Source organism: Aquarana catesbeiana, linkage group LG09 (assembly GCF_042186555.1).
Source record: "Aquarana catesbeiana isolate 2022-GZ linkage group LG09, ASM4218655v1, whole genome shotgun sequence".
Classification (NCBI taxonomy): Eukaryota; Metazoa; Chordata; class Amphibia; order Anura; family Ranidae; genus Aquarana; species Aquarana catesbeiana.
The window spans coordinates 214,614,597-214,632,199 of NC_133332.1; the positions used below are offsets into that span (position 1 = coordinate 214,614,597).

Here is a 17,603-nt window from a genome sequence, read left to right on the forward strand (position 1 = left end):
GTCCTCACATTAGAACCACTATTAAATAAAATTAGATCCAATCCAGACATCAAGGGTATCGATATCCACAAACGCACGTATAAAGTTGCAGCATTCGCCGACGATATGCTTCTATTCCTTTCAGAACCCCATATATCCCTACCCAATGTCATTCAAGACCTAGAATATTTCCAATCACTCTCAAACTTGAAAATCAACCATTCAAAATCTAGCGCCTTAAATATCACACTACCCCCAAAATCAGTAGAATTATGTAAAAAAAACTTTCCCTTCTCGTGGGCCAATCAAAGTATAACATACCTTGGAACTGAAATCCCTACAAATTTAAATGATCTCTACAAACTCAATTACCTACCCATCCTAAAAGAGACACAGGACGATTTAAAAAGATGGAATTCTCTAAATGTTTCTTGGTTTGGCAGAGCTTCTCTAATCAAGATGACAATCCTTCCTAGGTTTCTGTATGTAATGCAAACGATCCCCATCAAACTCCCATCCTCATTCTTTAAATCCTTCCGTAAAGCATGCGCTTCCTTTATCTGGAGGAGCAAACCTCCCAGAATAAAATTTTCCAGACTAAACCTACCTAAAAATAAAGGGGGGATAGCTCTGCCGGACTTACAGAAATACCACCAAGCAACCCTTCTGACAAGAATAGTAGACTGGAACATCCACGACAAAGTTAAAGACTGGGTTAACTTAGAACAATCCCTTTTCGCCCACCAATTGAAATCCTTCCCATGGATCTGTCCGAAGCACCACCCAAAAAACACTAAATCCCACCCACTTATCGGTTCCACACTTGAAACATTTAACAATACTTATAAAAAAAACAACCCACTCCCTTGGATGAGTCCTCTAACACCATTAAAGAATAATCCAGACTTTCTCCCAGGTACAGAAAAAAATTTTCTATCTAAGTCATGGCCACACAAAGAAATTCTTGTCAAACACTTCTTCAAAAATAGTAAACTATTATCAAGAGACGAAATAAACAAAGACAGCGAACCTCCCCAGATCTCTCAATGGAATTACATACAAATTAAACATTACTTGACCAGCAATGAGAAAACCCAACATTGGACTAGACCTCTTACGACTCTAGAAGACCTCTGCACTAAAACAACCCCACAGAGACATATCATATCTATCCTATATAACTCGCTCTTTGTGAGTGATTCTGAATTCTCCAGCTCGTCATGCCAAGCCTGGGAACAAGATCTTAACCTAACTCTGTCAAAAGAAAACTGGGAAAGAATTTTTATATACGCTCATAAAGGCTCTCTTAACGTTGCCACTCAAGAATGTGGCTTTAAAATCATCACTAGATGGTATAGAACCCCCACCCTATTGCACAAATTCTTTCCCCAGACCTCGAACAGATGTTGGAGATGCAAACGGGAGGAAGGCTCGATGATACACATCTGGTGGACTTGCCCACTAATCAAAAATTTTTGGAAAATGGTTCACGAAACCATCACTTCAATCACCTCAGTAAATTTAAGTTTCAACCCAGCACAGTACCTATTACACTACAATACTATTCCCAAAAAACAATACCTAAAATCTCTAACCATGTTTATGGTAAATGCTGCAAGACACTGTATCCCATCCCACTGGCGCTCTAACTCTATACCGTCAAAAAAAGAATGGTTCCGCAGATTAAACAATATAGAAAAAATAGAAGAACTCATAAGCATATCTCAGGAGAAAATAACTTATTTTGCTTCAACATGGTACAAATGGATAGAATTCAAAAATTCTCAGACGTACAAAGCACTCAACATTTAATAGGTTTCATAAGAAGGTTTAAGAAAACATAACGAAAATAACAGGTCATTTAAACAATCCCCTATCCCCCCCCCTTTTTTTTTCTTTTTTTTTTTTTTTTTTTTTTCTTTCCCTTAAAGCCACAATCTGGGTCACTTATTACCCAAAACTCTAATTCAAGATTTCCATGATGTTACTTGAAAATATATTTGGCATAAATAAAAATGTTCATTTTTGTAACTTTCTATAACCATATTGTATGTATATACCGTCCTTTACTATATTTAAACCAAATCTCATATGTACCATTTTTATGCAAATGTACTATTACAATGCTACCATGTAATTACATGTTCAATCAATAAAAAACCTTTGTGAAACAAAAAAAAAAAAACGATAATTCTCCCACTCTACAAGGCTCTGGTCCAGCCGCACCTGGAGTATGCTGTCCAGTTCTGGGCACCAGTCCTCAGGAAGGATGTAGTGGAAATGGAACGAGTACAAAGAAGGGCAACAAAGCTAATAAAGGGTCTGGAGGATATTAGTTATGAGGAAAGGTTGCGAGCACTGAACTTATTCTCTCTGGAGAAGAGACGCTTGAGAGGGGATATGTATTCAATATACAAATACCGTACTGGTGACCCCATAATAGAAATAAAACTTTTTCGCAGAAGAGAGTTTAACAAGACTCGTGGCCACTCATTAAAATTAGAAAAAAGAGGTTTAACCTTAAACTACGTAGAGGGTTCTTTACTGTAAGAGCGGCAAGGATGTGGAATTCCCTTCCACAGGCGGTGGTCTCAGCGCGGGGCATTGATAGTTTCAAGAAACTATTAGATAAGCACCTGAATGACCGCAACATACAGGGATATACAATGAAATACTGACATATAATCTCACACATAGGTTGGACTTGATGGACTTGTATCTTTTTTTCAACCTCACTTACTATGTAACTATGTAACATGTTGATTCTCTATATACTGCAGTATATGTTTTTATGGCATTTTGTTTTATTAATAAACAGCTGCACTTAGATGTGGTGCACTCTCTCTTCTGTTTGTTATATGTGCACTAGAGTTTCTCTAAGCTCAGATTAGGAGGAGCTGCAACCATCATGCAGTGGCTATTTATTAAGACTTTCTAGGATCTTCTTACCCCCAAGGGCTTTGTCCTTCATTTTCTTTATCCACACTCAATCCTTGTGCCATAGTTGTTTTACTGTGTTTTTATTGAATTTAAAGGAAACTTGTCCTCAGAGAAATAATGGGGTAGATGCTGCTTGCTGAATTCTAGCCTAAATATACTCTGTGTCTCTGACCCAGAACAAGTATATAGAGGAGTTCTGACATTTTTCTGAATTCTCTTGCTTGCATGCTTGTTCTCTGTAAGTGTTTTATAGGGGATGATTTACTAAAGGCAAATAGGTTGTACTCTGCAAGTGCAGTTGCTCCAGATCTTAGTAAATTAGGTAAAGCTCCACTTTGCAAAGAATACCCAATTACGTGCAAGGAAAAAAATAAAAACAGCATTTTTGCTTGCACATGATTGGATGATGGATGTCAGCAGAGCTTCTGCTTGTTTACTAAGCTCTGGAGCAACTGCTCTTTCAGAGTGCAAATGCAAAGTGCACAGTCTATTTGCCTTTTGTAAATCAACCCCATAAAGTATTGAAGTTGGATTCCTTTCAAGGTGAGAGGGTGAGCAGTTGGTATCCTAGAATTTATCTCATGACAGGTTTTCATTAACCATGTTGAAGAATGTAATGCTGAAGACTGAAATTTCAATTTCAAATCAGAGCAGTGAAAGTTACCAGTTTCCTGTAGGTAATAATAAACCTTTTTAACTGTTTCAAACTGATTTTTAGGCCTTTTTCACATATGTAGTGGGGGCTGTAAAAATAGGTAGTTGAGCCAGAGTTTTGCCATTTACCACAAGCGCCCACCTAAAGCTAGAGATGGAGGTGTCTGTTCACATGGCCACAGCAAAGTTAAGTATGCATTTTGAGTATAAAGCCAGCACCACCTGTCAAATTCGGGCATTCGTGTCCATATGGCCAATCATTAGTCCCATTGAAGTTGCCATTTGGCAAAAAGGAAACAGCCAAAAAAAGGCATTCAGGAGAAACCAGGATCACCTCCTGAACACCTGGCAGTGGCTGTTCCACCACGGATCTCCTTTCAGAGAATGGGCAAGTGTGAACTTGGCCTAAGCTATGGCATGATGAAGAGTACATAAGAAGTTGTACATGTGCTAAAATCAAAATTGCTCACATGTAACCTGTCAGTTTAAACCTCAATAATATTTATTTTTTAATTTAATTTGTTTAGATGGCATGATTGTAAACCTCTAGCAGGCTGTAAAGTCTCTCTCCATCTCCTAATACAGCCATTGTCAACCTTTATATCCCAGAGGAGCCCCTAAAGGTATTTTCAGGTCTTGAAGGAATCTTTACTGAAACCAATATGATTTTTGTAGGATCTGCTCCATTTTTGTAGAAAACCCTCATAAGTAATTCTTAGAAAAGTTTTGTTTGTCTTAAATTCCCTCTTGCTTCTCTCTGTAGGGAAGGGCAGCAGTCCCCAGAGCAGTGGCAAAGGATGTACGGGAGATGTTCCGGAAATGAGGTCTATCACATACGCATGGGAGACAGCAAGTTCTTTATGGAGTACGCAGGAAAGAGTTTCACCTACGCTGCTTTCCACGCTCACAAGAAGTAAGAGACACTGACCATTTAGGTGTCACTGTTTAAGCATTTTATTACAAGAGGTCAGTAGTTTCTAGACGACCATGACCAAATTATGCAGCACGAGTATTAGTAGTAGTAATGTAACTAATATGCCTACCTAACAAATAAATGTGTATATATACGAAGGTTCATCAAAAAGTTTATGCACTTTTTTTAACTCTATTAAATAGAATAAAAGGGCAGAAACTTTTTGAAGACCCCTAGTGTGTGTGTATGTGTATATGTATATATATGTGTATATATATATATATATATATATATATATATATATATATATATATACAGTATCTCACAAAAATGAGTACACCCCTCACATTTTTGTAAATATTTTATTAGATCTTTTCATGTGACAACACTGAAGAAATTACACTTTGCTACAATGTAAAGTAGTGAGTATACAGCCCCTAAGTGAAAATGTCCAAATTGGGCCCAATTAGCCATTTTCCCTCCCCGGTATCATGTGACTCGTTAGTGTTACAAAGTCTCAGGTGTGAATGGGGAGCAGGTGTGTTAAATTTGGTGTTATCGCTCTCACTCTCTCATACTGGTCACTGGAAGTTCAACATGGCACCTCATGGCAAAGAACTCTGAGGATCTGAAAAAAAGAATGGTTGCTCCACATAAAGATGGCTTAGGCTATAAGAAGATTCCACCCTGAAACAGAGCTGCAGCACGGTGGCCATGACCATACAGTGGTTTAACAGGACAGGTTCCACTCAGAACAGGCCTCGCCATGGTCAACCAAAAGAAGTTGAGTGCACATGCTCAGCATCATATCTAGAGGTTGTCTTTGGGAAATAGATGCGAGTGCTGCCAGCATTGGAAGCCTCTTGTAAAGATGATGCACAAGAAAGCCCGCAAACAGTTTGCTGAAGACAAGCAGACTAAGGACATGGATTACTGAAACCATGTCCTGTGGTTTGATGAGACCAAGATAAACCTATTTGGTTCAGATGGTGTCAAGCGTGTGTGGCGGCAACCAGGAGAGGAGTACAAAGACAAGTGTGTCTTGCCTACATTCAAGCATGGTGGTGGGAGTGTAATGGTCTGGGGCTGCATGAGTGCTGCTGGCACTGGGGAGCTACAGTTCATTGAGGGAACCATGAATGCCAACATGTACTGTGACATACTGAAGCAGAGCATGATCCCCTTTGGAGCCTCCAGACCTAAACCCTATTGAGCATCTTTGTGCATCCTCAAACAGAAGGTGGAGGAGTGCAAGGTCTCTAACATCCACCAGCTCTGTGATGTCGTCATGGAGGAGTGGAAGAGAATTCTCCAGTGGCAACCTGTGAAGCTCTGGTGAACTCCATGCCCAAGAGGATTAAGGCAGTGCTGGAAAATAATGGCGGACACACAAAATATTGTCACTTTGGCACCAATTTAGACATTTTCACTTAGGGGTGTACTAACTTTTGTTGCCAGACATAGACATTTAGACATTAATGGCTGTGTGTTGAGTTATTTTGAGGGGACAGCACATTTACACTGTTATACAAGCTGTACACTCACTACTTTACATTGTAGCAAAGTGTCATTTCTTCAGTGTTGTCACATGAAAAGATATAATAAAATATTTACGAAAATGTGAGGGGTGTATTCACTTTTGTTAGATACTGTATATATAAATTAAAGTTAACACTTTTTAAAACTTTTTCATATGAGTTAATTTTTTTTTACGCACTGTAATGTAAAGTGACAGCTATAACCTGCTCACATGGGTGAGCATGTCTGAGAGTATTATTCTATAGATTGCAGTTGTTAAGGGGCTACTATATGGAAAATGCAGTAGTTCAGGAATGTAATTCTTATTTAAAAAAAAAAAAAAAAGGTTTATTGTGATTTTTTTTACAAATATCCACAAGGATATTAAAGGATATCACAGTCCACCAAGGCACATTGCCTTTGTAAGTCTTTTGCCTAATCGCATCTTTTTTTAACCAGACTAACTATGTAACTATGTAAGTGCAAAGGTTACAGATGTTTCATTCATAAGATATGGGTGCAATCATATTGGGGTTAGAATGAGGGTCACAAATAAGAAGATAGTGAATGTCTAAAAGAAAAAAGCAGAGAAGAGATCAAGAGGAGAAGCTGAGGAAGGAATGGGCAAAGAGAAGGGATAAAGGCTGGTAGGAGAGAGAGGGCAGCCAAACAAATTTTATAGTGATGATCTTTTAGATGGGTCAATGGTCAAAATTAGGTAATATAAAGTTGTTCCTCCAGGAGGCCATTATACAATCAAATTTTGCTATGTTGTCAGTAAATGTTTCTGTCCTCTTGTCATTAATCATCATCCATGTGATGCCGCTCTTTGGTTTAGGAAATGTTGACTGGGAGATTTCCAGGTCTCCCAATAACATGCTTTGCAGCCACAAAGACAATTGTTAGAGACTTAGATTGGTCAGAAGTAACCATTTCTGGTCTACTGCTAAGAAGTGCAACTTCTGGGTCTTTGGGCAATGGCATACAAATAAGCTGGAAAACTCATGTCCACATCTTGAAGGATAATAGGCATTGTCACCAAATATGGGATGGGTGCCAAGGTCCACGCAGCTGTGAAAGCATCTTAGTAGCTAAGTACATAAGTGGTGATACAGGTGGGGACCAGGTACCATCTAGCTAACAGCTTGAAGCTCCTCTCAGGAATCAAATTTTTAATGACGTTTACGACAAAAAGCAGTGGACAAAAATGCATCACCTGTCCTTTTGTGGACACACAGACCCCTTTTCCAAAGGTATAGCTTTGTTAACCTGAGAATAAACTTTTGTTTCCCTGAAATGTATGGTCTTTTAAATGAGAATTAAAAAGAATTGTATTCCTAGCATGCTGCTTTTTCTGCTTGCTGCGGTACATTGGCCTGTAAGATATGTCTGTGGGGTGAACTTTTTACAATAGCAAAACCTTTTTTCACATCAATGAACCAAAGGCTGTTTTAGATATTTACTCATTTTTTTGTTTTTTTTGGTTCTTGTGGGGTCACTTGTGTTTTTCCAAGGTTGTGAAATGCCTCTGTTTGACCATTAAGACCATAATAACATGGTGATGTTGCCTTGAAGGTATGGCGTCTGCCTGATAGGCGTGAGGAGAGAAGAAAATAAGAGTATTCTGCTGAACCCTGGACCTCGGCACATCATGGCCAGCTCCGACACCTGTTTCTACATCAATATCACCAAAGAAGAGAACTCAGCCTTCATCTTCAAACAGGAAGAGAAGCAAAAGAAGAAGGGGAGAGGAATCTATGGTGAACCGTCTCGACTTCCTGTTCACAGCATCATTGCCAGCATGGGTAATTATTTACTGTCCTATGAAGCTGGTTATACTTGAATCAATTTCTGCCCAGGTGTAGTCTTTGTAGTTGCTCATAGTTTTTTAATAGTTTATTATCTATCAGCTTATGATGAGGTGATCAGAAACATCAGAAACATCACATTGGTTCACACTGGCATTAAAAGCAGGCGTTTAAGGGGCGTTAAAAATGCCCCTCCAATGCCTATGCAAATGATACAATGGACAACACACCGTGCTGTTCATACTATCAAAACATGAAACGTTAGCGTTGCATTGCTGCAAGATTGAAGCCTCAGTCGAGTCAGGAGGCGTTTGATGCCTTTCAACGCCTCCTATCGATGTCTGTGGTTACATAGTTACATAGTTAGTCAGGTTGAAAAAATAAACAAGTCCATTTACACTGAGCAGAATTATAAACGCAACACTTTTGTGTTTGCCCCTTAGGCCTTAGGCTGGCCACAAAAAAGACCAATCTAAAATGTGCAGTTTTATCACACAGCACAATGTCATAGATTTTGCAAGTTTTGAGGGACGTGCATTTGGCATGCTGACTGCAGGAATGTCCGCTGTGTATGGCGTTGTGTGGGTGAGCGGTTTGCTGATGTCAACGTTGTGGATCGAGTGGCCCATGGTGGTGGTGGGGTTATGGTATGGGCAGGCATATGCTATGGATAATGAACACAGGTGCATTTTATTGATGGCATTTTGAATGCACAGAGATACCAAGACGAGATCCTGAGGCCCATTGTTGTGTCATTCATCCACAACCATCACCTCATGTTTCCAGCATGATAATGCACAACCCCATGTTACAAGGATCTGTACACAATTCCTGGAAGCTGAAAACATCTCAGTTCTTACATGGCCATCATACTGACCGGACATGTCACCCATTGAGCATGTTTGGGATGCTCTGGATCGGCGTATACAACAGCATGTTCCAGTTCCTGCCAATATCCAGCAACTTCGCACAGCCATTGAAGAGGAATGGACCAATAGTCCACAGGCCACAATCAACAACCTGATCAACTCTATGCGAAGGAGATGTGCTGCACTGCGTGAGGCAAATGGTGGTCACATCAGATACTGACTGGTTTTTGGACCCCCCCCAGACCCTCACAATACAGTAAAACTGCACATTTTAGAGTAGCCTTTTATTGTAGCCAGCCTAAGGCACACCTGTGCAATAATCATGCTGTCTAATCAGCATCTTGATATGCCACACCTGTGAGGTGGATGGATTATCTTGGCAAATGAGAAGTGCTCACTAACACAGATTTAGACAGATTTGTGAACAATATTTGAGAGAAATAGGCCCTTTTGTGTACATAGAAAAAGTCGTAGATCTTCAAGTTCAGCTCATGATAAATAGGGGCAAACACAAAAGTGTTGCACTTATAATTTTGCTCAGTGTAGTTCAACCAAATAAAATAAAATAAATAATAATACAATCCCATATACGCAAACCTATACCCACAGTTCATCCAGAGGAAGGCAAAAAACCCCAGTAAAGCATGCTCCAATTTGCTACTGCAGGGGAAAAAATCCACCCTGATGCCCCGAGAGGATCAACTTTACCTATATATGTTAGTATCCAGTTATATTCTGTACATTTAGGAAAGAATCCAGGCCTTTCTTAAAGCAATCTACTGAGCTTGCCAGAACCACCTCTGGAGGGAGTTTATTCCACATTTTCACAGCTCTTACTGTGAAGAAACTTTTCCGTATTTGGAGATTAAATCTTTTTTTCCTTTAGACGTAAAGAGTGCCCCCTTGTCCTCTGTTATGACCTTAAAGTGAATAATTCAACACCAAGTTCACTATATGGACCACTAGGGATGAGCTTGATGTTTGGGTCGAACATAAGTTTGAACATTGGTATTCGCCTGTTTGCTTAAGAGCGAACATTATGGGGCGTTCGCAGCAAATTCGAGCGCGAATTGCTGTATGATGATTGGCCAAAACATGCACCTGACCTGCATGCTTTAACCAATCACAGCACCCTCTGCTAAGAGAGTCATAATTGGCCAAAGGCACAGAGGGTGCAGCCTACCACGCACCCTCTCCTGCCCATGACTGCACTGAACCCTGGGCACCTGTTCTGTATCTCCCTGGTCCCTGTCCGGCACTCAGTGGGATCTGCGCAGGAGATCTGACCTGTGGGAGCTACTGGGAGATAAGCTATCACTTGTAAACGTAGAAGCTGGACTTCAGTGTTACCAAGTGATAGTAGTGAGCAGACGACCTGAGCCAGAGGTGGTGAAACTGAGTTCCCCTAGTTCCTGCTGAAAAAAAGCCCTGTATATATATATATATATATATATATATATATATATATATATACTCTGCATCCAGTGTAACCTATATCTACAGTGCATTATGTGGTGTACTGTTTCTAATACACTTCAGGCGGTGTAGTAGTAGTGTATGTATATATATATATATATATATATATATATATATATATACACACAGTCCCATGTATGTCTAGTACAGTTTCACTTTCACTTCTGGTAGTGTACACAATACAGTGCAGCCGTAGTACAGTTGCTAATACAGTGCAGGCAGTGTACACAGTATCTAATACAGTGTGTACAGTTTCTACTACACTTCTGGTGGTGTACACAATACAGTGCAGCCATAGTACAGTTGCTAATACAGTACAGGCGGTGTACACAGTATCTAATACAGTGTAGTGTGGTGTTGCAAAACAAAATATACATGTCCGGAAGGCCACCAAGGAGAGGCAGACGCTCACAGGCCACTAAAAGAGGGCAAGCAGACTCTGTGTCTACAGTCAACAGTGCTGGTCATGGACATGGTGCCTCCTCTGCAGGTGGCCGTGGGGCACGCTTGTCCGTGTTATTGAGCCAGAACATGCAGAAGAGTTGGTGGAGTGAATAACAAAGCCGTCCTCATCCTCCTTATCCTCTGTCACCTAGGCTCAGAGTAGTATGCCTTTCAACGCAGCTGCCAAAGCGGCCTATTTCACCGTCTCCTTGTCCACAGTCACTCTTTCCGTAGCCCCACCATCATGCACAAGGAAGTCCCCAGAATTATTCGACCACAGTGTTAGGTGCTGGAGGATGTGCTGCGATTTGAAGGCTCCGATGTTGGTTTCCAGGTTGCGGAAGGGAGTAAGGTGAGCCTAGAGAGAGGGAGTGTACAAGAAGGACAAGAAACTGGCAGTCATGTTCCCCAAGCTGCAGCATACTGCCAAGTTTGCACCAGTAATGAGGAGGGAGGGGATGATGAGGTCACTAACTGTACTTGGGTGCCTGAGAGAAGAGAGGAGGAGGAGGAGGCGGCACAAATCCAACGAGGCAGGATGTCCTCTAGGGGGCAGCTTAAAGGCAGCCACCCTATTGCATCACACTGCATCACTTCGCAGGTGCAGGGCGCTGCTGACTCTCCGCTGACTTTTAAAAGTTCCTTGGTGTAGGCCTTTTTCAACACATGTGCAGCAGATCACACTGTTGCACCGTTGCTGTTTGCAACCTATGCCTGAAGCGGATCAAGCGTGGCCAGCACAGCAGCCACTTGGGCACCACATGCTTGACCAGACATATGATGAACTGCCATGCAGTCTTTTGGCGACAGCACTTGAAAGACCTACATCAAAGAAAAAGGTGGACTTCTCCTTGCTCCTCATCTGGGATCTCCAACCCTAATATACTTCCCGTCCTCTCAAAAACCAGCACTGAGCGAAATGAAGGTATAGCAATAGATGTCCCAAGTATATGCAGCCAATCTGCTCGCAGTACACCACCATCTGATTTTAGCAGGCAAATTTCCCTACCCCAGTTACTGAACCGTAAAAAGAAATTCGGTCCCAGCCATTCACATGCTCAGCGTCTAAATGCTACCTTTGCCAAATTACTAGCACTGCAACTGCTGCCTTTTCAGCTGGTAAACTCTGCCCCCTTTTGTGAATTTGTGGAATGTGCTGTACCTCAGTGGCAGGTTCCAAAACACGATTTCTTTTCACGGAAGGCCATTCTGGTTCTCTACCGGCATGTGGAAGGCAATGTTTTGGCCTCGTTGGACAGGGCGGTCAACAGTAAGGTGCATATTACTGCTGACTCATGGTCCAGCAGGCATGGGCAGGGACGTTAGCTTTCCTTCACGGCGCACTGGGTAATTCTGCTGGCAGCTGGGAAGGATGCAGGACAGGGTTCAGTGTTGTTGGAGCTTGTTCAACCACCACGCCTTCAAAATGCTAGTGGTGATTCTGCCACAGCTCTCTCCTCCACCTCCTCCTTTTCTTCTTCCTCTATGGCCTCTTCTGCAGATTTGTCCTCTGAACCAGCGGTGCTCCGTAAGCGTTCAAGGGGCTACACAAGCAGTCAGGCTAAAAGATGCCATGCGGTGCTTGAGTTGGTCTGCCTAGGGGACAGGAGTAACACTGGGGCAGAGATTCTGTCAGCTCTGCAGGGGCAGGCTCAGAGGTGGTTGACACCACGCCAGCTTCAGCCAGGAATGGTTGTATGCAACAATGGCACCAACCTACTTCCCGCCCTCCGACAGGGACACTTGACCCATGTTCCATGTTTGGCACACGTCCTAAATTTGGTGGTGCAGCGATTCTTGAGCAGGTACCCAGGCTTACAGGATCTCCTGAGTCAGGCCAGAAAAGTCTGTGGTCATTTGCGCCGGTCATACAATGCCAGTGCTCGGCTGGCTGACATTTAAAGGGAATGCAACCTGCCTCCAGCCGCCTCATTTGTGACATGCCCACCAGGTGGAACTCAATGTTGGCAATGCTGCAGCTGCTGCACACACAGAGCAGAGGGCCATCAATGAGTACCTGTGTGAGTATGGCACCAGGACAGGGTCAGGGGAGTTTGGCTGTTTTTCACCACGCCAGTGGCTACTGATCAAGGATGCATGCATGCACTGTCCTGTCACCATTTGAGGAAGCCACAAGGATGATGAGCAGCGACAATGCATGCATCAGTGACACTGTTCTTCTAGTCTTCCTGTTGGAGTACACGCTTCGTGGAATCATGGACAGGGCACTTGAGGCAGGACAGCAGAAGGAAGAGGAGGTCTTCCTTACCTCTCAAGGCCCCCTTTATCCAGATAGCCTTCCTGCAGGCCCGCCAAACACACAGGAAGAAGAGGAGGAGGATTGTTTCAGCAGGGATGTACTGGATAACACTCAGCAGCAGTCTTCAAGGGATAGTTTTCAGTCCCCAGAAACCCAAGGAGTTGTACGTGGCTGGGAGGAGGTAGTTACGGATCATGTTATCCTTAGTGACCCAAAGGACTCAGAATTGAATGCCTCTGCAAACTTACGCTGTATGGCCTTTCTGATTCTGCAAAGCCTGTGAAAGTACCCTAGGATTAGTGGTATCAAGGAGAGGGATCATTACTGGCTGGCAATCCTTCTTGATCCATGTTACAAGGGTAAGGTTGCAGAACTCATCCTGCCTTCACAGAGGGAGCAGAGGATGAAACATCTTCAGGGGGCCTTGAAGAAAGGTGTGTGCAACACATGTACAGACCCTGGGAGGTTACAATTTCCTGGTGCTGGACAACGTGTTGCTGAGGCTTCGTTCAGTCAGAGGAAGAGCGGTGGAAAAGGTGGCCGGCTGACTGATGCCTTTAGACAATTTTTCAGTCTTCAAAGCCAAGGTCTGATTGGTTCAAGGAACTATCGCCAGCGTCTGCAGTAAATTGTGCAGGAATATCTAGGGGCAAGAGCAGACTTGGAGACCTTTCCAACAGAGCATCCACTGGATTACTGGGTCTAGAGGATGGACCACTGGCCAGAACTTGCTCAATATGCAATTGAGCTACTGGCCTGTCCTGCATCCAGCATGCTTTCTGAACGCACATTCAGTGCTGCTGGACGGTTTGTAACGGATCAAAGAATGCGCCTGTCCACAGACTCCATTGATAGGCTCACATTCATAAAAATTAATCAGTCTTGAATCAGTAGCTACAGAAGAGAAGGATAACAAGTAATTCTGCGCTGCCAAAAAAAGGGGGATAAGCAGCTAACACGGCCAATAGGATATAAGCATATGACAGTAAAACAAAAAATTGTGTAGCGCTAAAAGTTCAACATGAAAACAATGTCCAATCAAAGATGAAGGATATCCAAGAAAAACTTAGAAGAAAGTCCTCCATGTATATAAGACTCATAAAAGTAAATAATCAATATAAATTCAGTGACTTCGTGTGAGGAACATATCAAATGTGTGAAATCTGGAGTGAACACAGAAGAAACACACCACCACCAACAATAGGGAGGCTTACCAGATCACGTAGACCCAAGGGGGTATACGCCCAACTGGGTCAAAACAGGCTTGGGTGGTGGGTGATGGTAGATGTTCCGGAGGGGTGGTGAGGATGGAAATCCAAGAGCAAACCGAGTACTAGTAGGTCCCTCGAGATGATGTTGGGAAACATATAGCAGTGTTATGTAGCAGGAAGGAAAAAGGCCACATAGTGTAATTCCATAAAACAAGTACCAAATTTATTAAAAAAGAGATACACTCACATGAAATTCTTTAAAATCAGCACTGTAAAAGTATGGCGGCAGTGGGGTGCTATCCGTTTCCCAACATCATCTCGAGGGACCTACTAGTACTCGGTTTACTCTTGGATTTCCATTTTGAATCAGTAGCTATCAAGCACCTGATGCTGATGTAACTGATCTAATTTGCTATGGATGTGGGATCCCTAAAAGACTGCCTATGCTGACTATCCTATTCCTCCTCAATCTTGATGATGCTAGTTTCCAACAATATTTTGGGTTTAGGGCACCACCACCACCCAAGGCCCAATTTTTCTGCCCCTGTTCAACAGGGGCATGTAATTACAATTTTTGATCTAATATTTCACAGCAGGGCCAGTTCCTGCACCCAACAAGAGTATCTGTGAGGGATTACAGTGTTCTGGTACCATCAACACCTAAGGCCCAATTTTCTGCAAAGTATATAGGGCAGGCTGTATAGTATATATACTGCTGTTCAGAGTATATAGTGCCTGGGGGACCCCCACACCATTTTTAAAAAAATGTGGGTGTGGGGTTCCCCCTATTATCCATACAAAGGGCCTGGTAATGGACTAGGGGGGAACCCATGCCGTTTTTTTTCAATGATTTTCATCTATATTGCCGAGACCTGACAATACATTGCAGCTGCGAGTGGTTTTAAATGACATTTTTTCCTTTAGAAATGTCATTTTGCTGTGATATTGTTATAAACACGGGAAAAAAGCGCTACTTTACAGGCATACTAAGGACACCCCCCAGGCACGATATTTAAAGGAATATTTCATTTTTATTGTTTCACTTTAAACATTATTAAAATCACTGCTCCCGAAAAAACGTTCCTTTTTAAAACTTTTTTATGCATTGATACATGTCCCCTGGGGCAGGACCCAGGTCCCCAAACACTTTTTATGGCAATGACTTGCATATAAGCCTTTAAAATTAGCACTTTTGATTTTTCACGTTTGTGTCCCATAGACTATAACCACTTCAGCTCCGGAAGAATTTACCCCCTTCCTGACCAGTGCGTTTTTTGCGTTTCGGCACTGCGTCGCTCCCAAACAAAATTGAAGTCCTTTTTTCCCACAAATAGAGCTTTCTTTTGGTGGTATTTGACCACCTCTGTGGTTTTAATTTTTTGAGCTATAAACAGAAAAATAGCGACAATTTTGAAAAAAACGCATTGTTTTTTACTTTTTGCTATAATAAATATCCCTAAAAAATATTTAAAATAATTTTTTCCTCAGTTTAGGCCGATACGTATTCTTCTACATATTTTTGGTAAAAAAATCGCAATAAGCGTTTATTGATTGGTTTGCGCAAAAGTTATAGCGCTTACAAAATAGGAGATAGTTTTATGGCATTTTTATTATTCATTTTTTTTTTTTTTTTACTAGTAATGGCGGCGATCAGCGATTTTTATCGTGACTGCGACATTATGGCGGACACATCGGACATTTTTGACACGTTTTTGGGACCATTGTCATTTATACAGCAATCAGTTCTATACAAATGCACTGATTCCTGTGTAAAAGACGCTGGCAGTGAAGGTGTTAAGTGTGTCCTAGGGATGTGTTACTAACTGTGGGGGGGCGTGGCTACATGTGACACATCACTGATCTCTGCTCCCAATCACAGCGCAGAGATCAGTGACACTGTTACTAGGCAGAACGGGGAGATGCTTGTTTACATTAGCATCTCCCCGTTCGTCCTCTCCGTGAGGCGATCGCGGGTATCCCCGCGGCGATCGAGTCCGCGGGATCCGCGACCCGACTCACGGAGCTCCCGGCCGGCGCGCACGCAATGGCATGGCGGCAAATACAAAGGGACGTATGGGTACGCCCATTTGCCCAGCCGTGCCATGCTGCCGATGTACATCGGCGTGCGCCGGTCGGGTACCGGTTAACGGTGTTCGAACTAATTTTTTGCCTGTTCGCATGTTCTGCTGCCATGTGGACCACTTATGTATTAGTACATGTTGATCATATCCCTCCTTAATCTCCTCTTCTCAAGAGGGAATAGATTCAGTTGCTCTAATCTTTCCAATCAGTTTGGTTGCTCTTCTCTGCACTTTCTCCAGTTGCCCGCTACCTTTTTTGAGAACTGGTACCCAAAACTGAACTGTATATTCCAGATGAGGTCTTACTAATAATTTATACAGGGGCAAAATTATATCTCTCTCTCTGGAGTCCATACCGCTCTTAATACAAGAAAGGACGTTGCTCGCTTTGGAAAGAGCATCTTGGCATTGCATGCTATTATTAAGCTTATGAGCTACCAAAACCCCCCAGATCCCTTCTCCACCATTGATTCCCCCAGTTGTACTCCCCCTAGTATGTATGATGCATGCATATTCTTAGCCCCCAAGTGTATAACTTTACATTTATTAACATTAAACCTAATTTGCCACTTAGTTGCCCACTTAGACAGTGCATTGAGGTCGGCTTGTAAATTGGAGACATCCTGTAAGGATGTTATTCCACTGCATAGCTTAGTGTCATCTGCAAAGACAGAAATGTTACTTTTAATCCCGGACCCTATTATAAAGATATTAAAAAGTAAGGGTCCCAACACTGAACCTTGGGGTACACCGATAACCTTAGACCATTCAGAGTAAGAATCATTAGCTACTACTCTCAGAATTCTGTCTTTAAGACAGTTTTCTATCCATTTACAAATTTATCTTCTTAAGCCTGTAGACTTTACCTTACACATTAGACGTGTGTGGGGAACTGTGTCAAACGCTTTTGCAAAATCCAAGTATACCATGTCCACAGCCACTCCTCTGTCCAAGGTTTTACTTGCCTCCTCCTGATAACACTTTGTAAACGCTCTGGCAAGCAGTTGCTTTGAATTTGGGGGCGTTATGGTTAGTTTATTTCCTTTCATGGAATAGGCATTTGTGGAGCGGTTTTAATGTGTCTTAATGTTCATAATATGCTTCAAAACTGCACATAGGGCGTTTGGGGAGAATTTTTAACTCATCGTTAACGCTTGTAAAATGCCAGTCTAACGCCCATACTGAAGCTCAATATTGAGAGTCTAACACCCATTCTAGTGCTATAGGAGCGTTTATTAAGCGTTAGAAATTTAGTCAAGTGTGAACACGCCCTTAAGGCCAACTTGTATGCAACTGTTTCAGACTTGCTGGCCTTCATCAGTGCAAAATACAGGTACTCGGAAGTCTATGAAATAAGTTTTAGAGGTTATTAAGACAGGACAAGGATTCCCCAAGACAGGACAAGGATTCCCCAAGCCTCATGCCGTAGAACTGTAGTCAACACAGCTGT

General features: G+C 42.3%; 1 protein-coding gene across 7 annotated transcripts in view; it reads left to right on the forward strand.

Moving 5' to 3' along the window:
- The window catches only part of KCNT1 (potassium sodium-activated channel subfamily T member 1), a 587,173-nt gene that overhangs the window by 507,084 nt on the left and 62,486 nt on the right, over positions 1-17,603 (forward strand). For all 7 annotated transcript variants that reach the window (XR_012236041.1, XM_073599682.1, XM_073599683.1 and 4 more), the window contains 2 exons: positions 4,337-4,486; positions 7,580-7,809. Coding sequence is in view for 6 of the 7 variants with exons in the window: in XM_073599682.1 (XP_073455783.1) it covers positions 4,337-4,486; positions 7,580-7,809 (380 nt within the window). In the remaining variant the exon portion in view is untranslated. The remainder of the gene's footprint in view (positions 1-4,336; positions 4,487-7,579; positions 7,810-17,603) is intronic.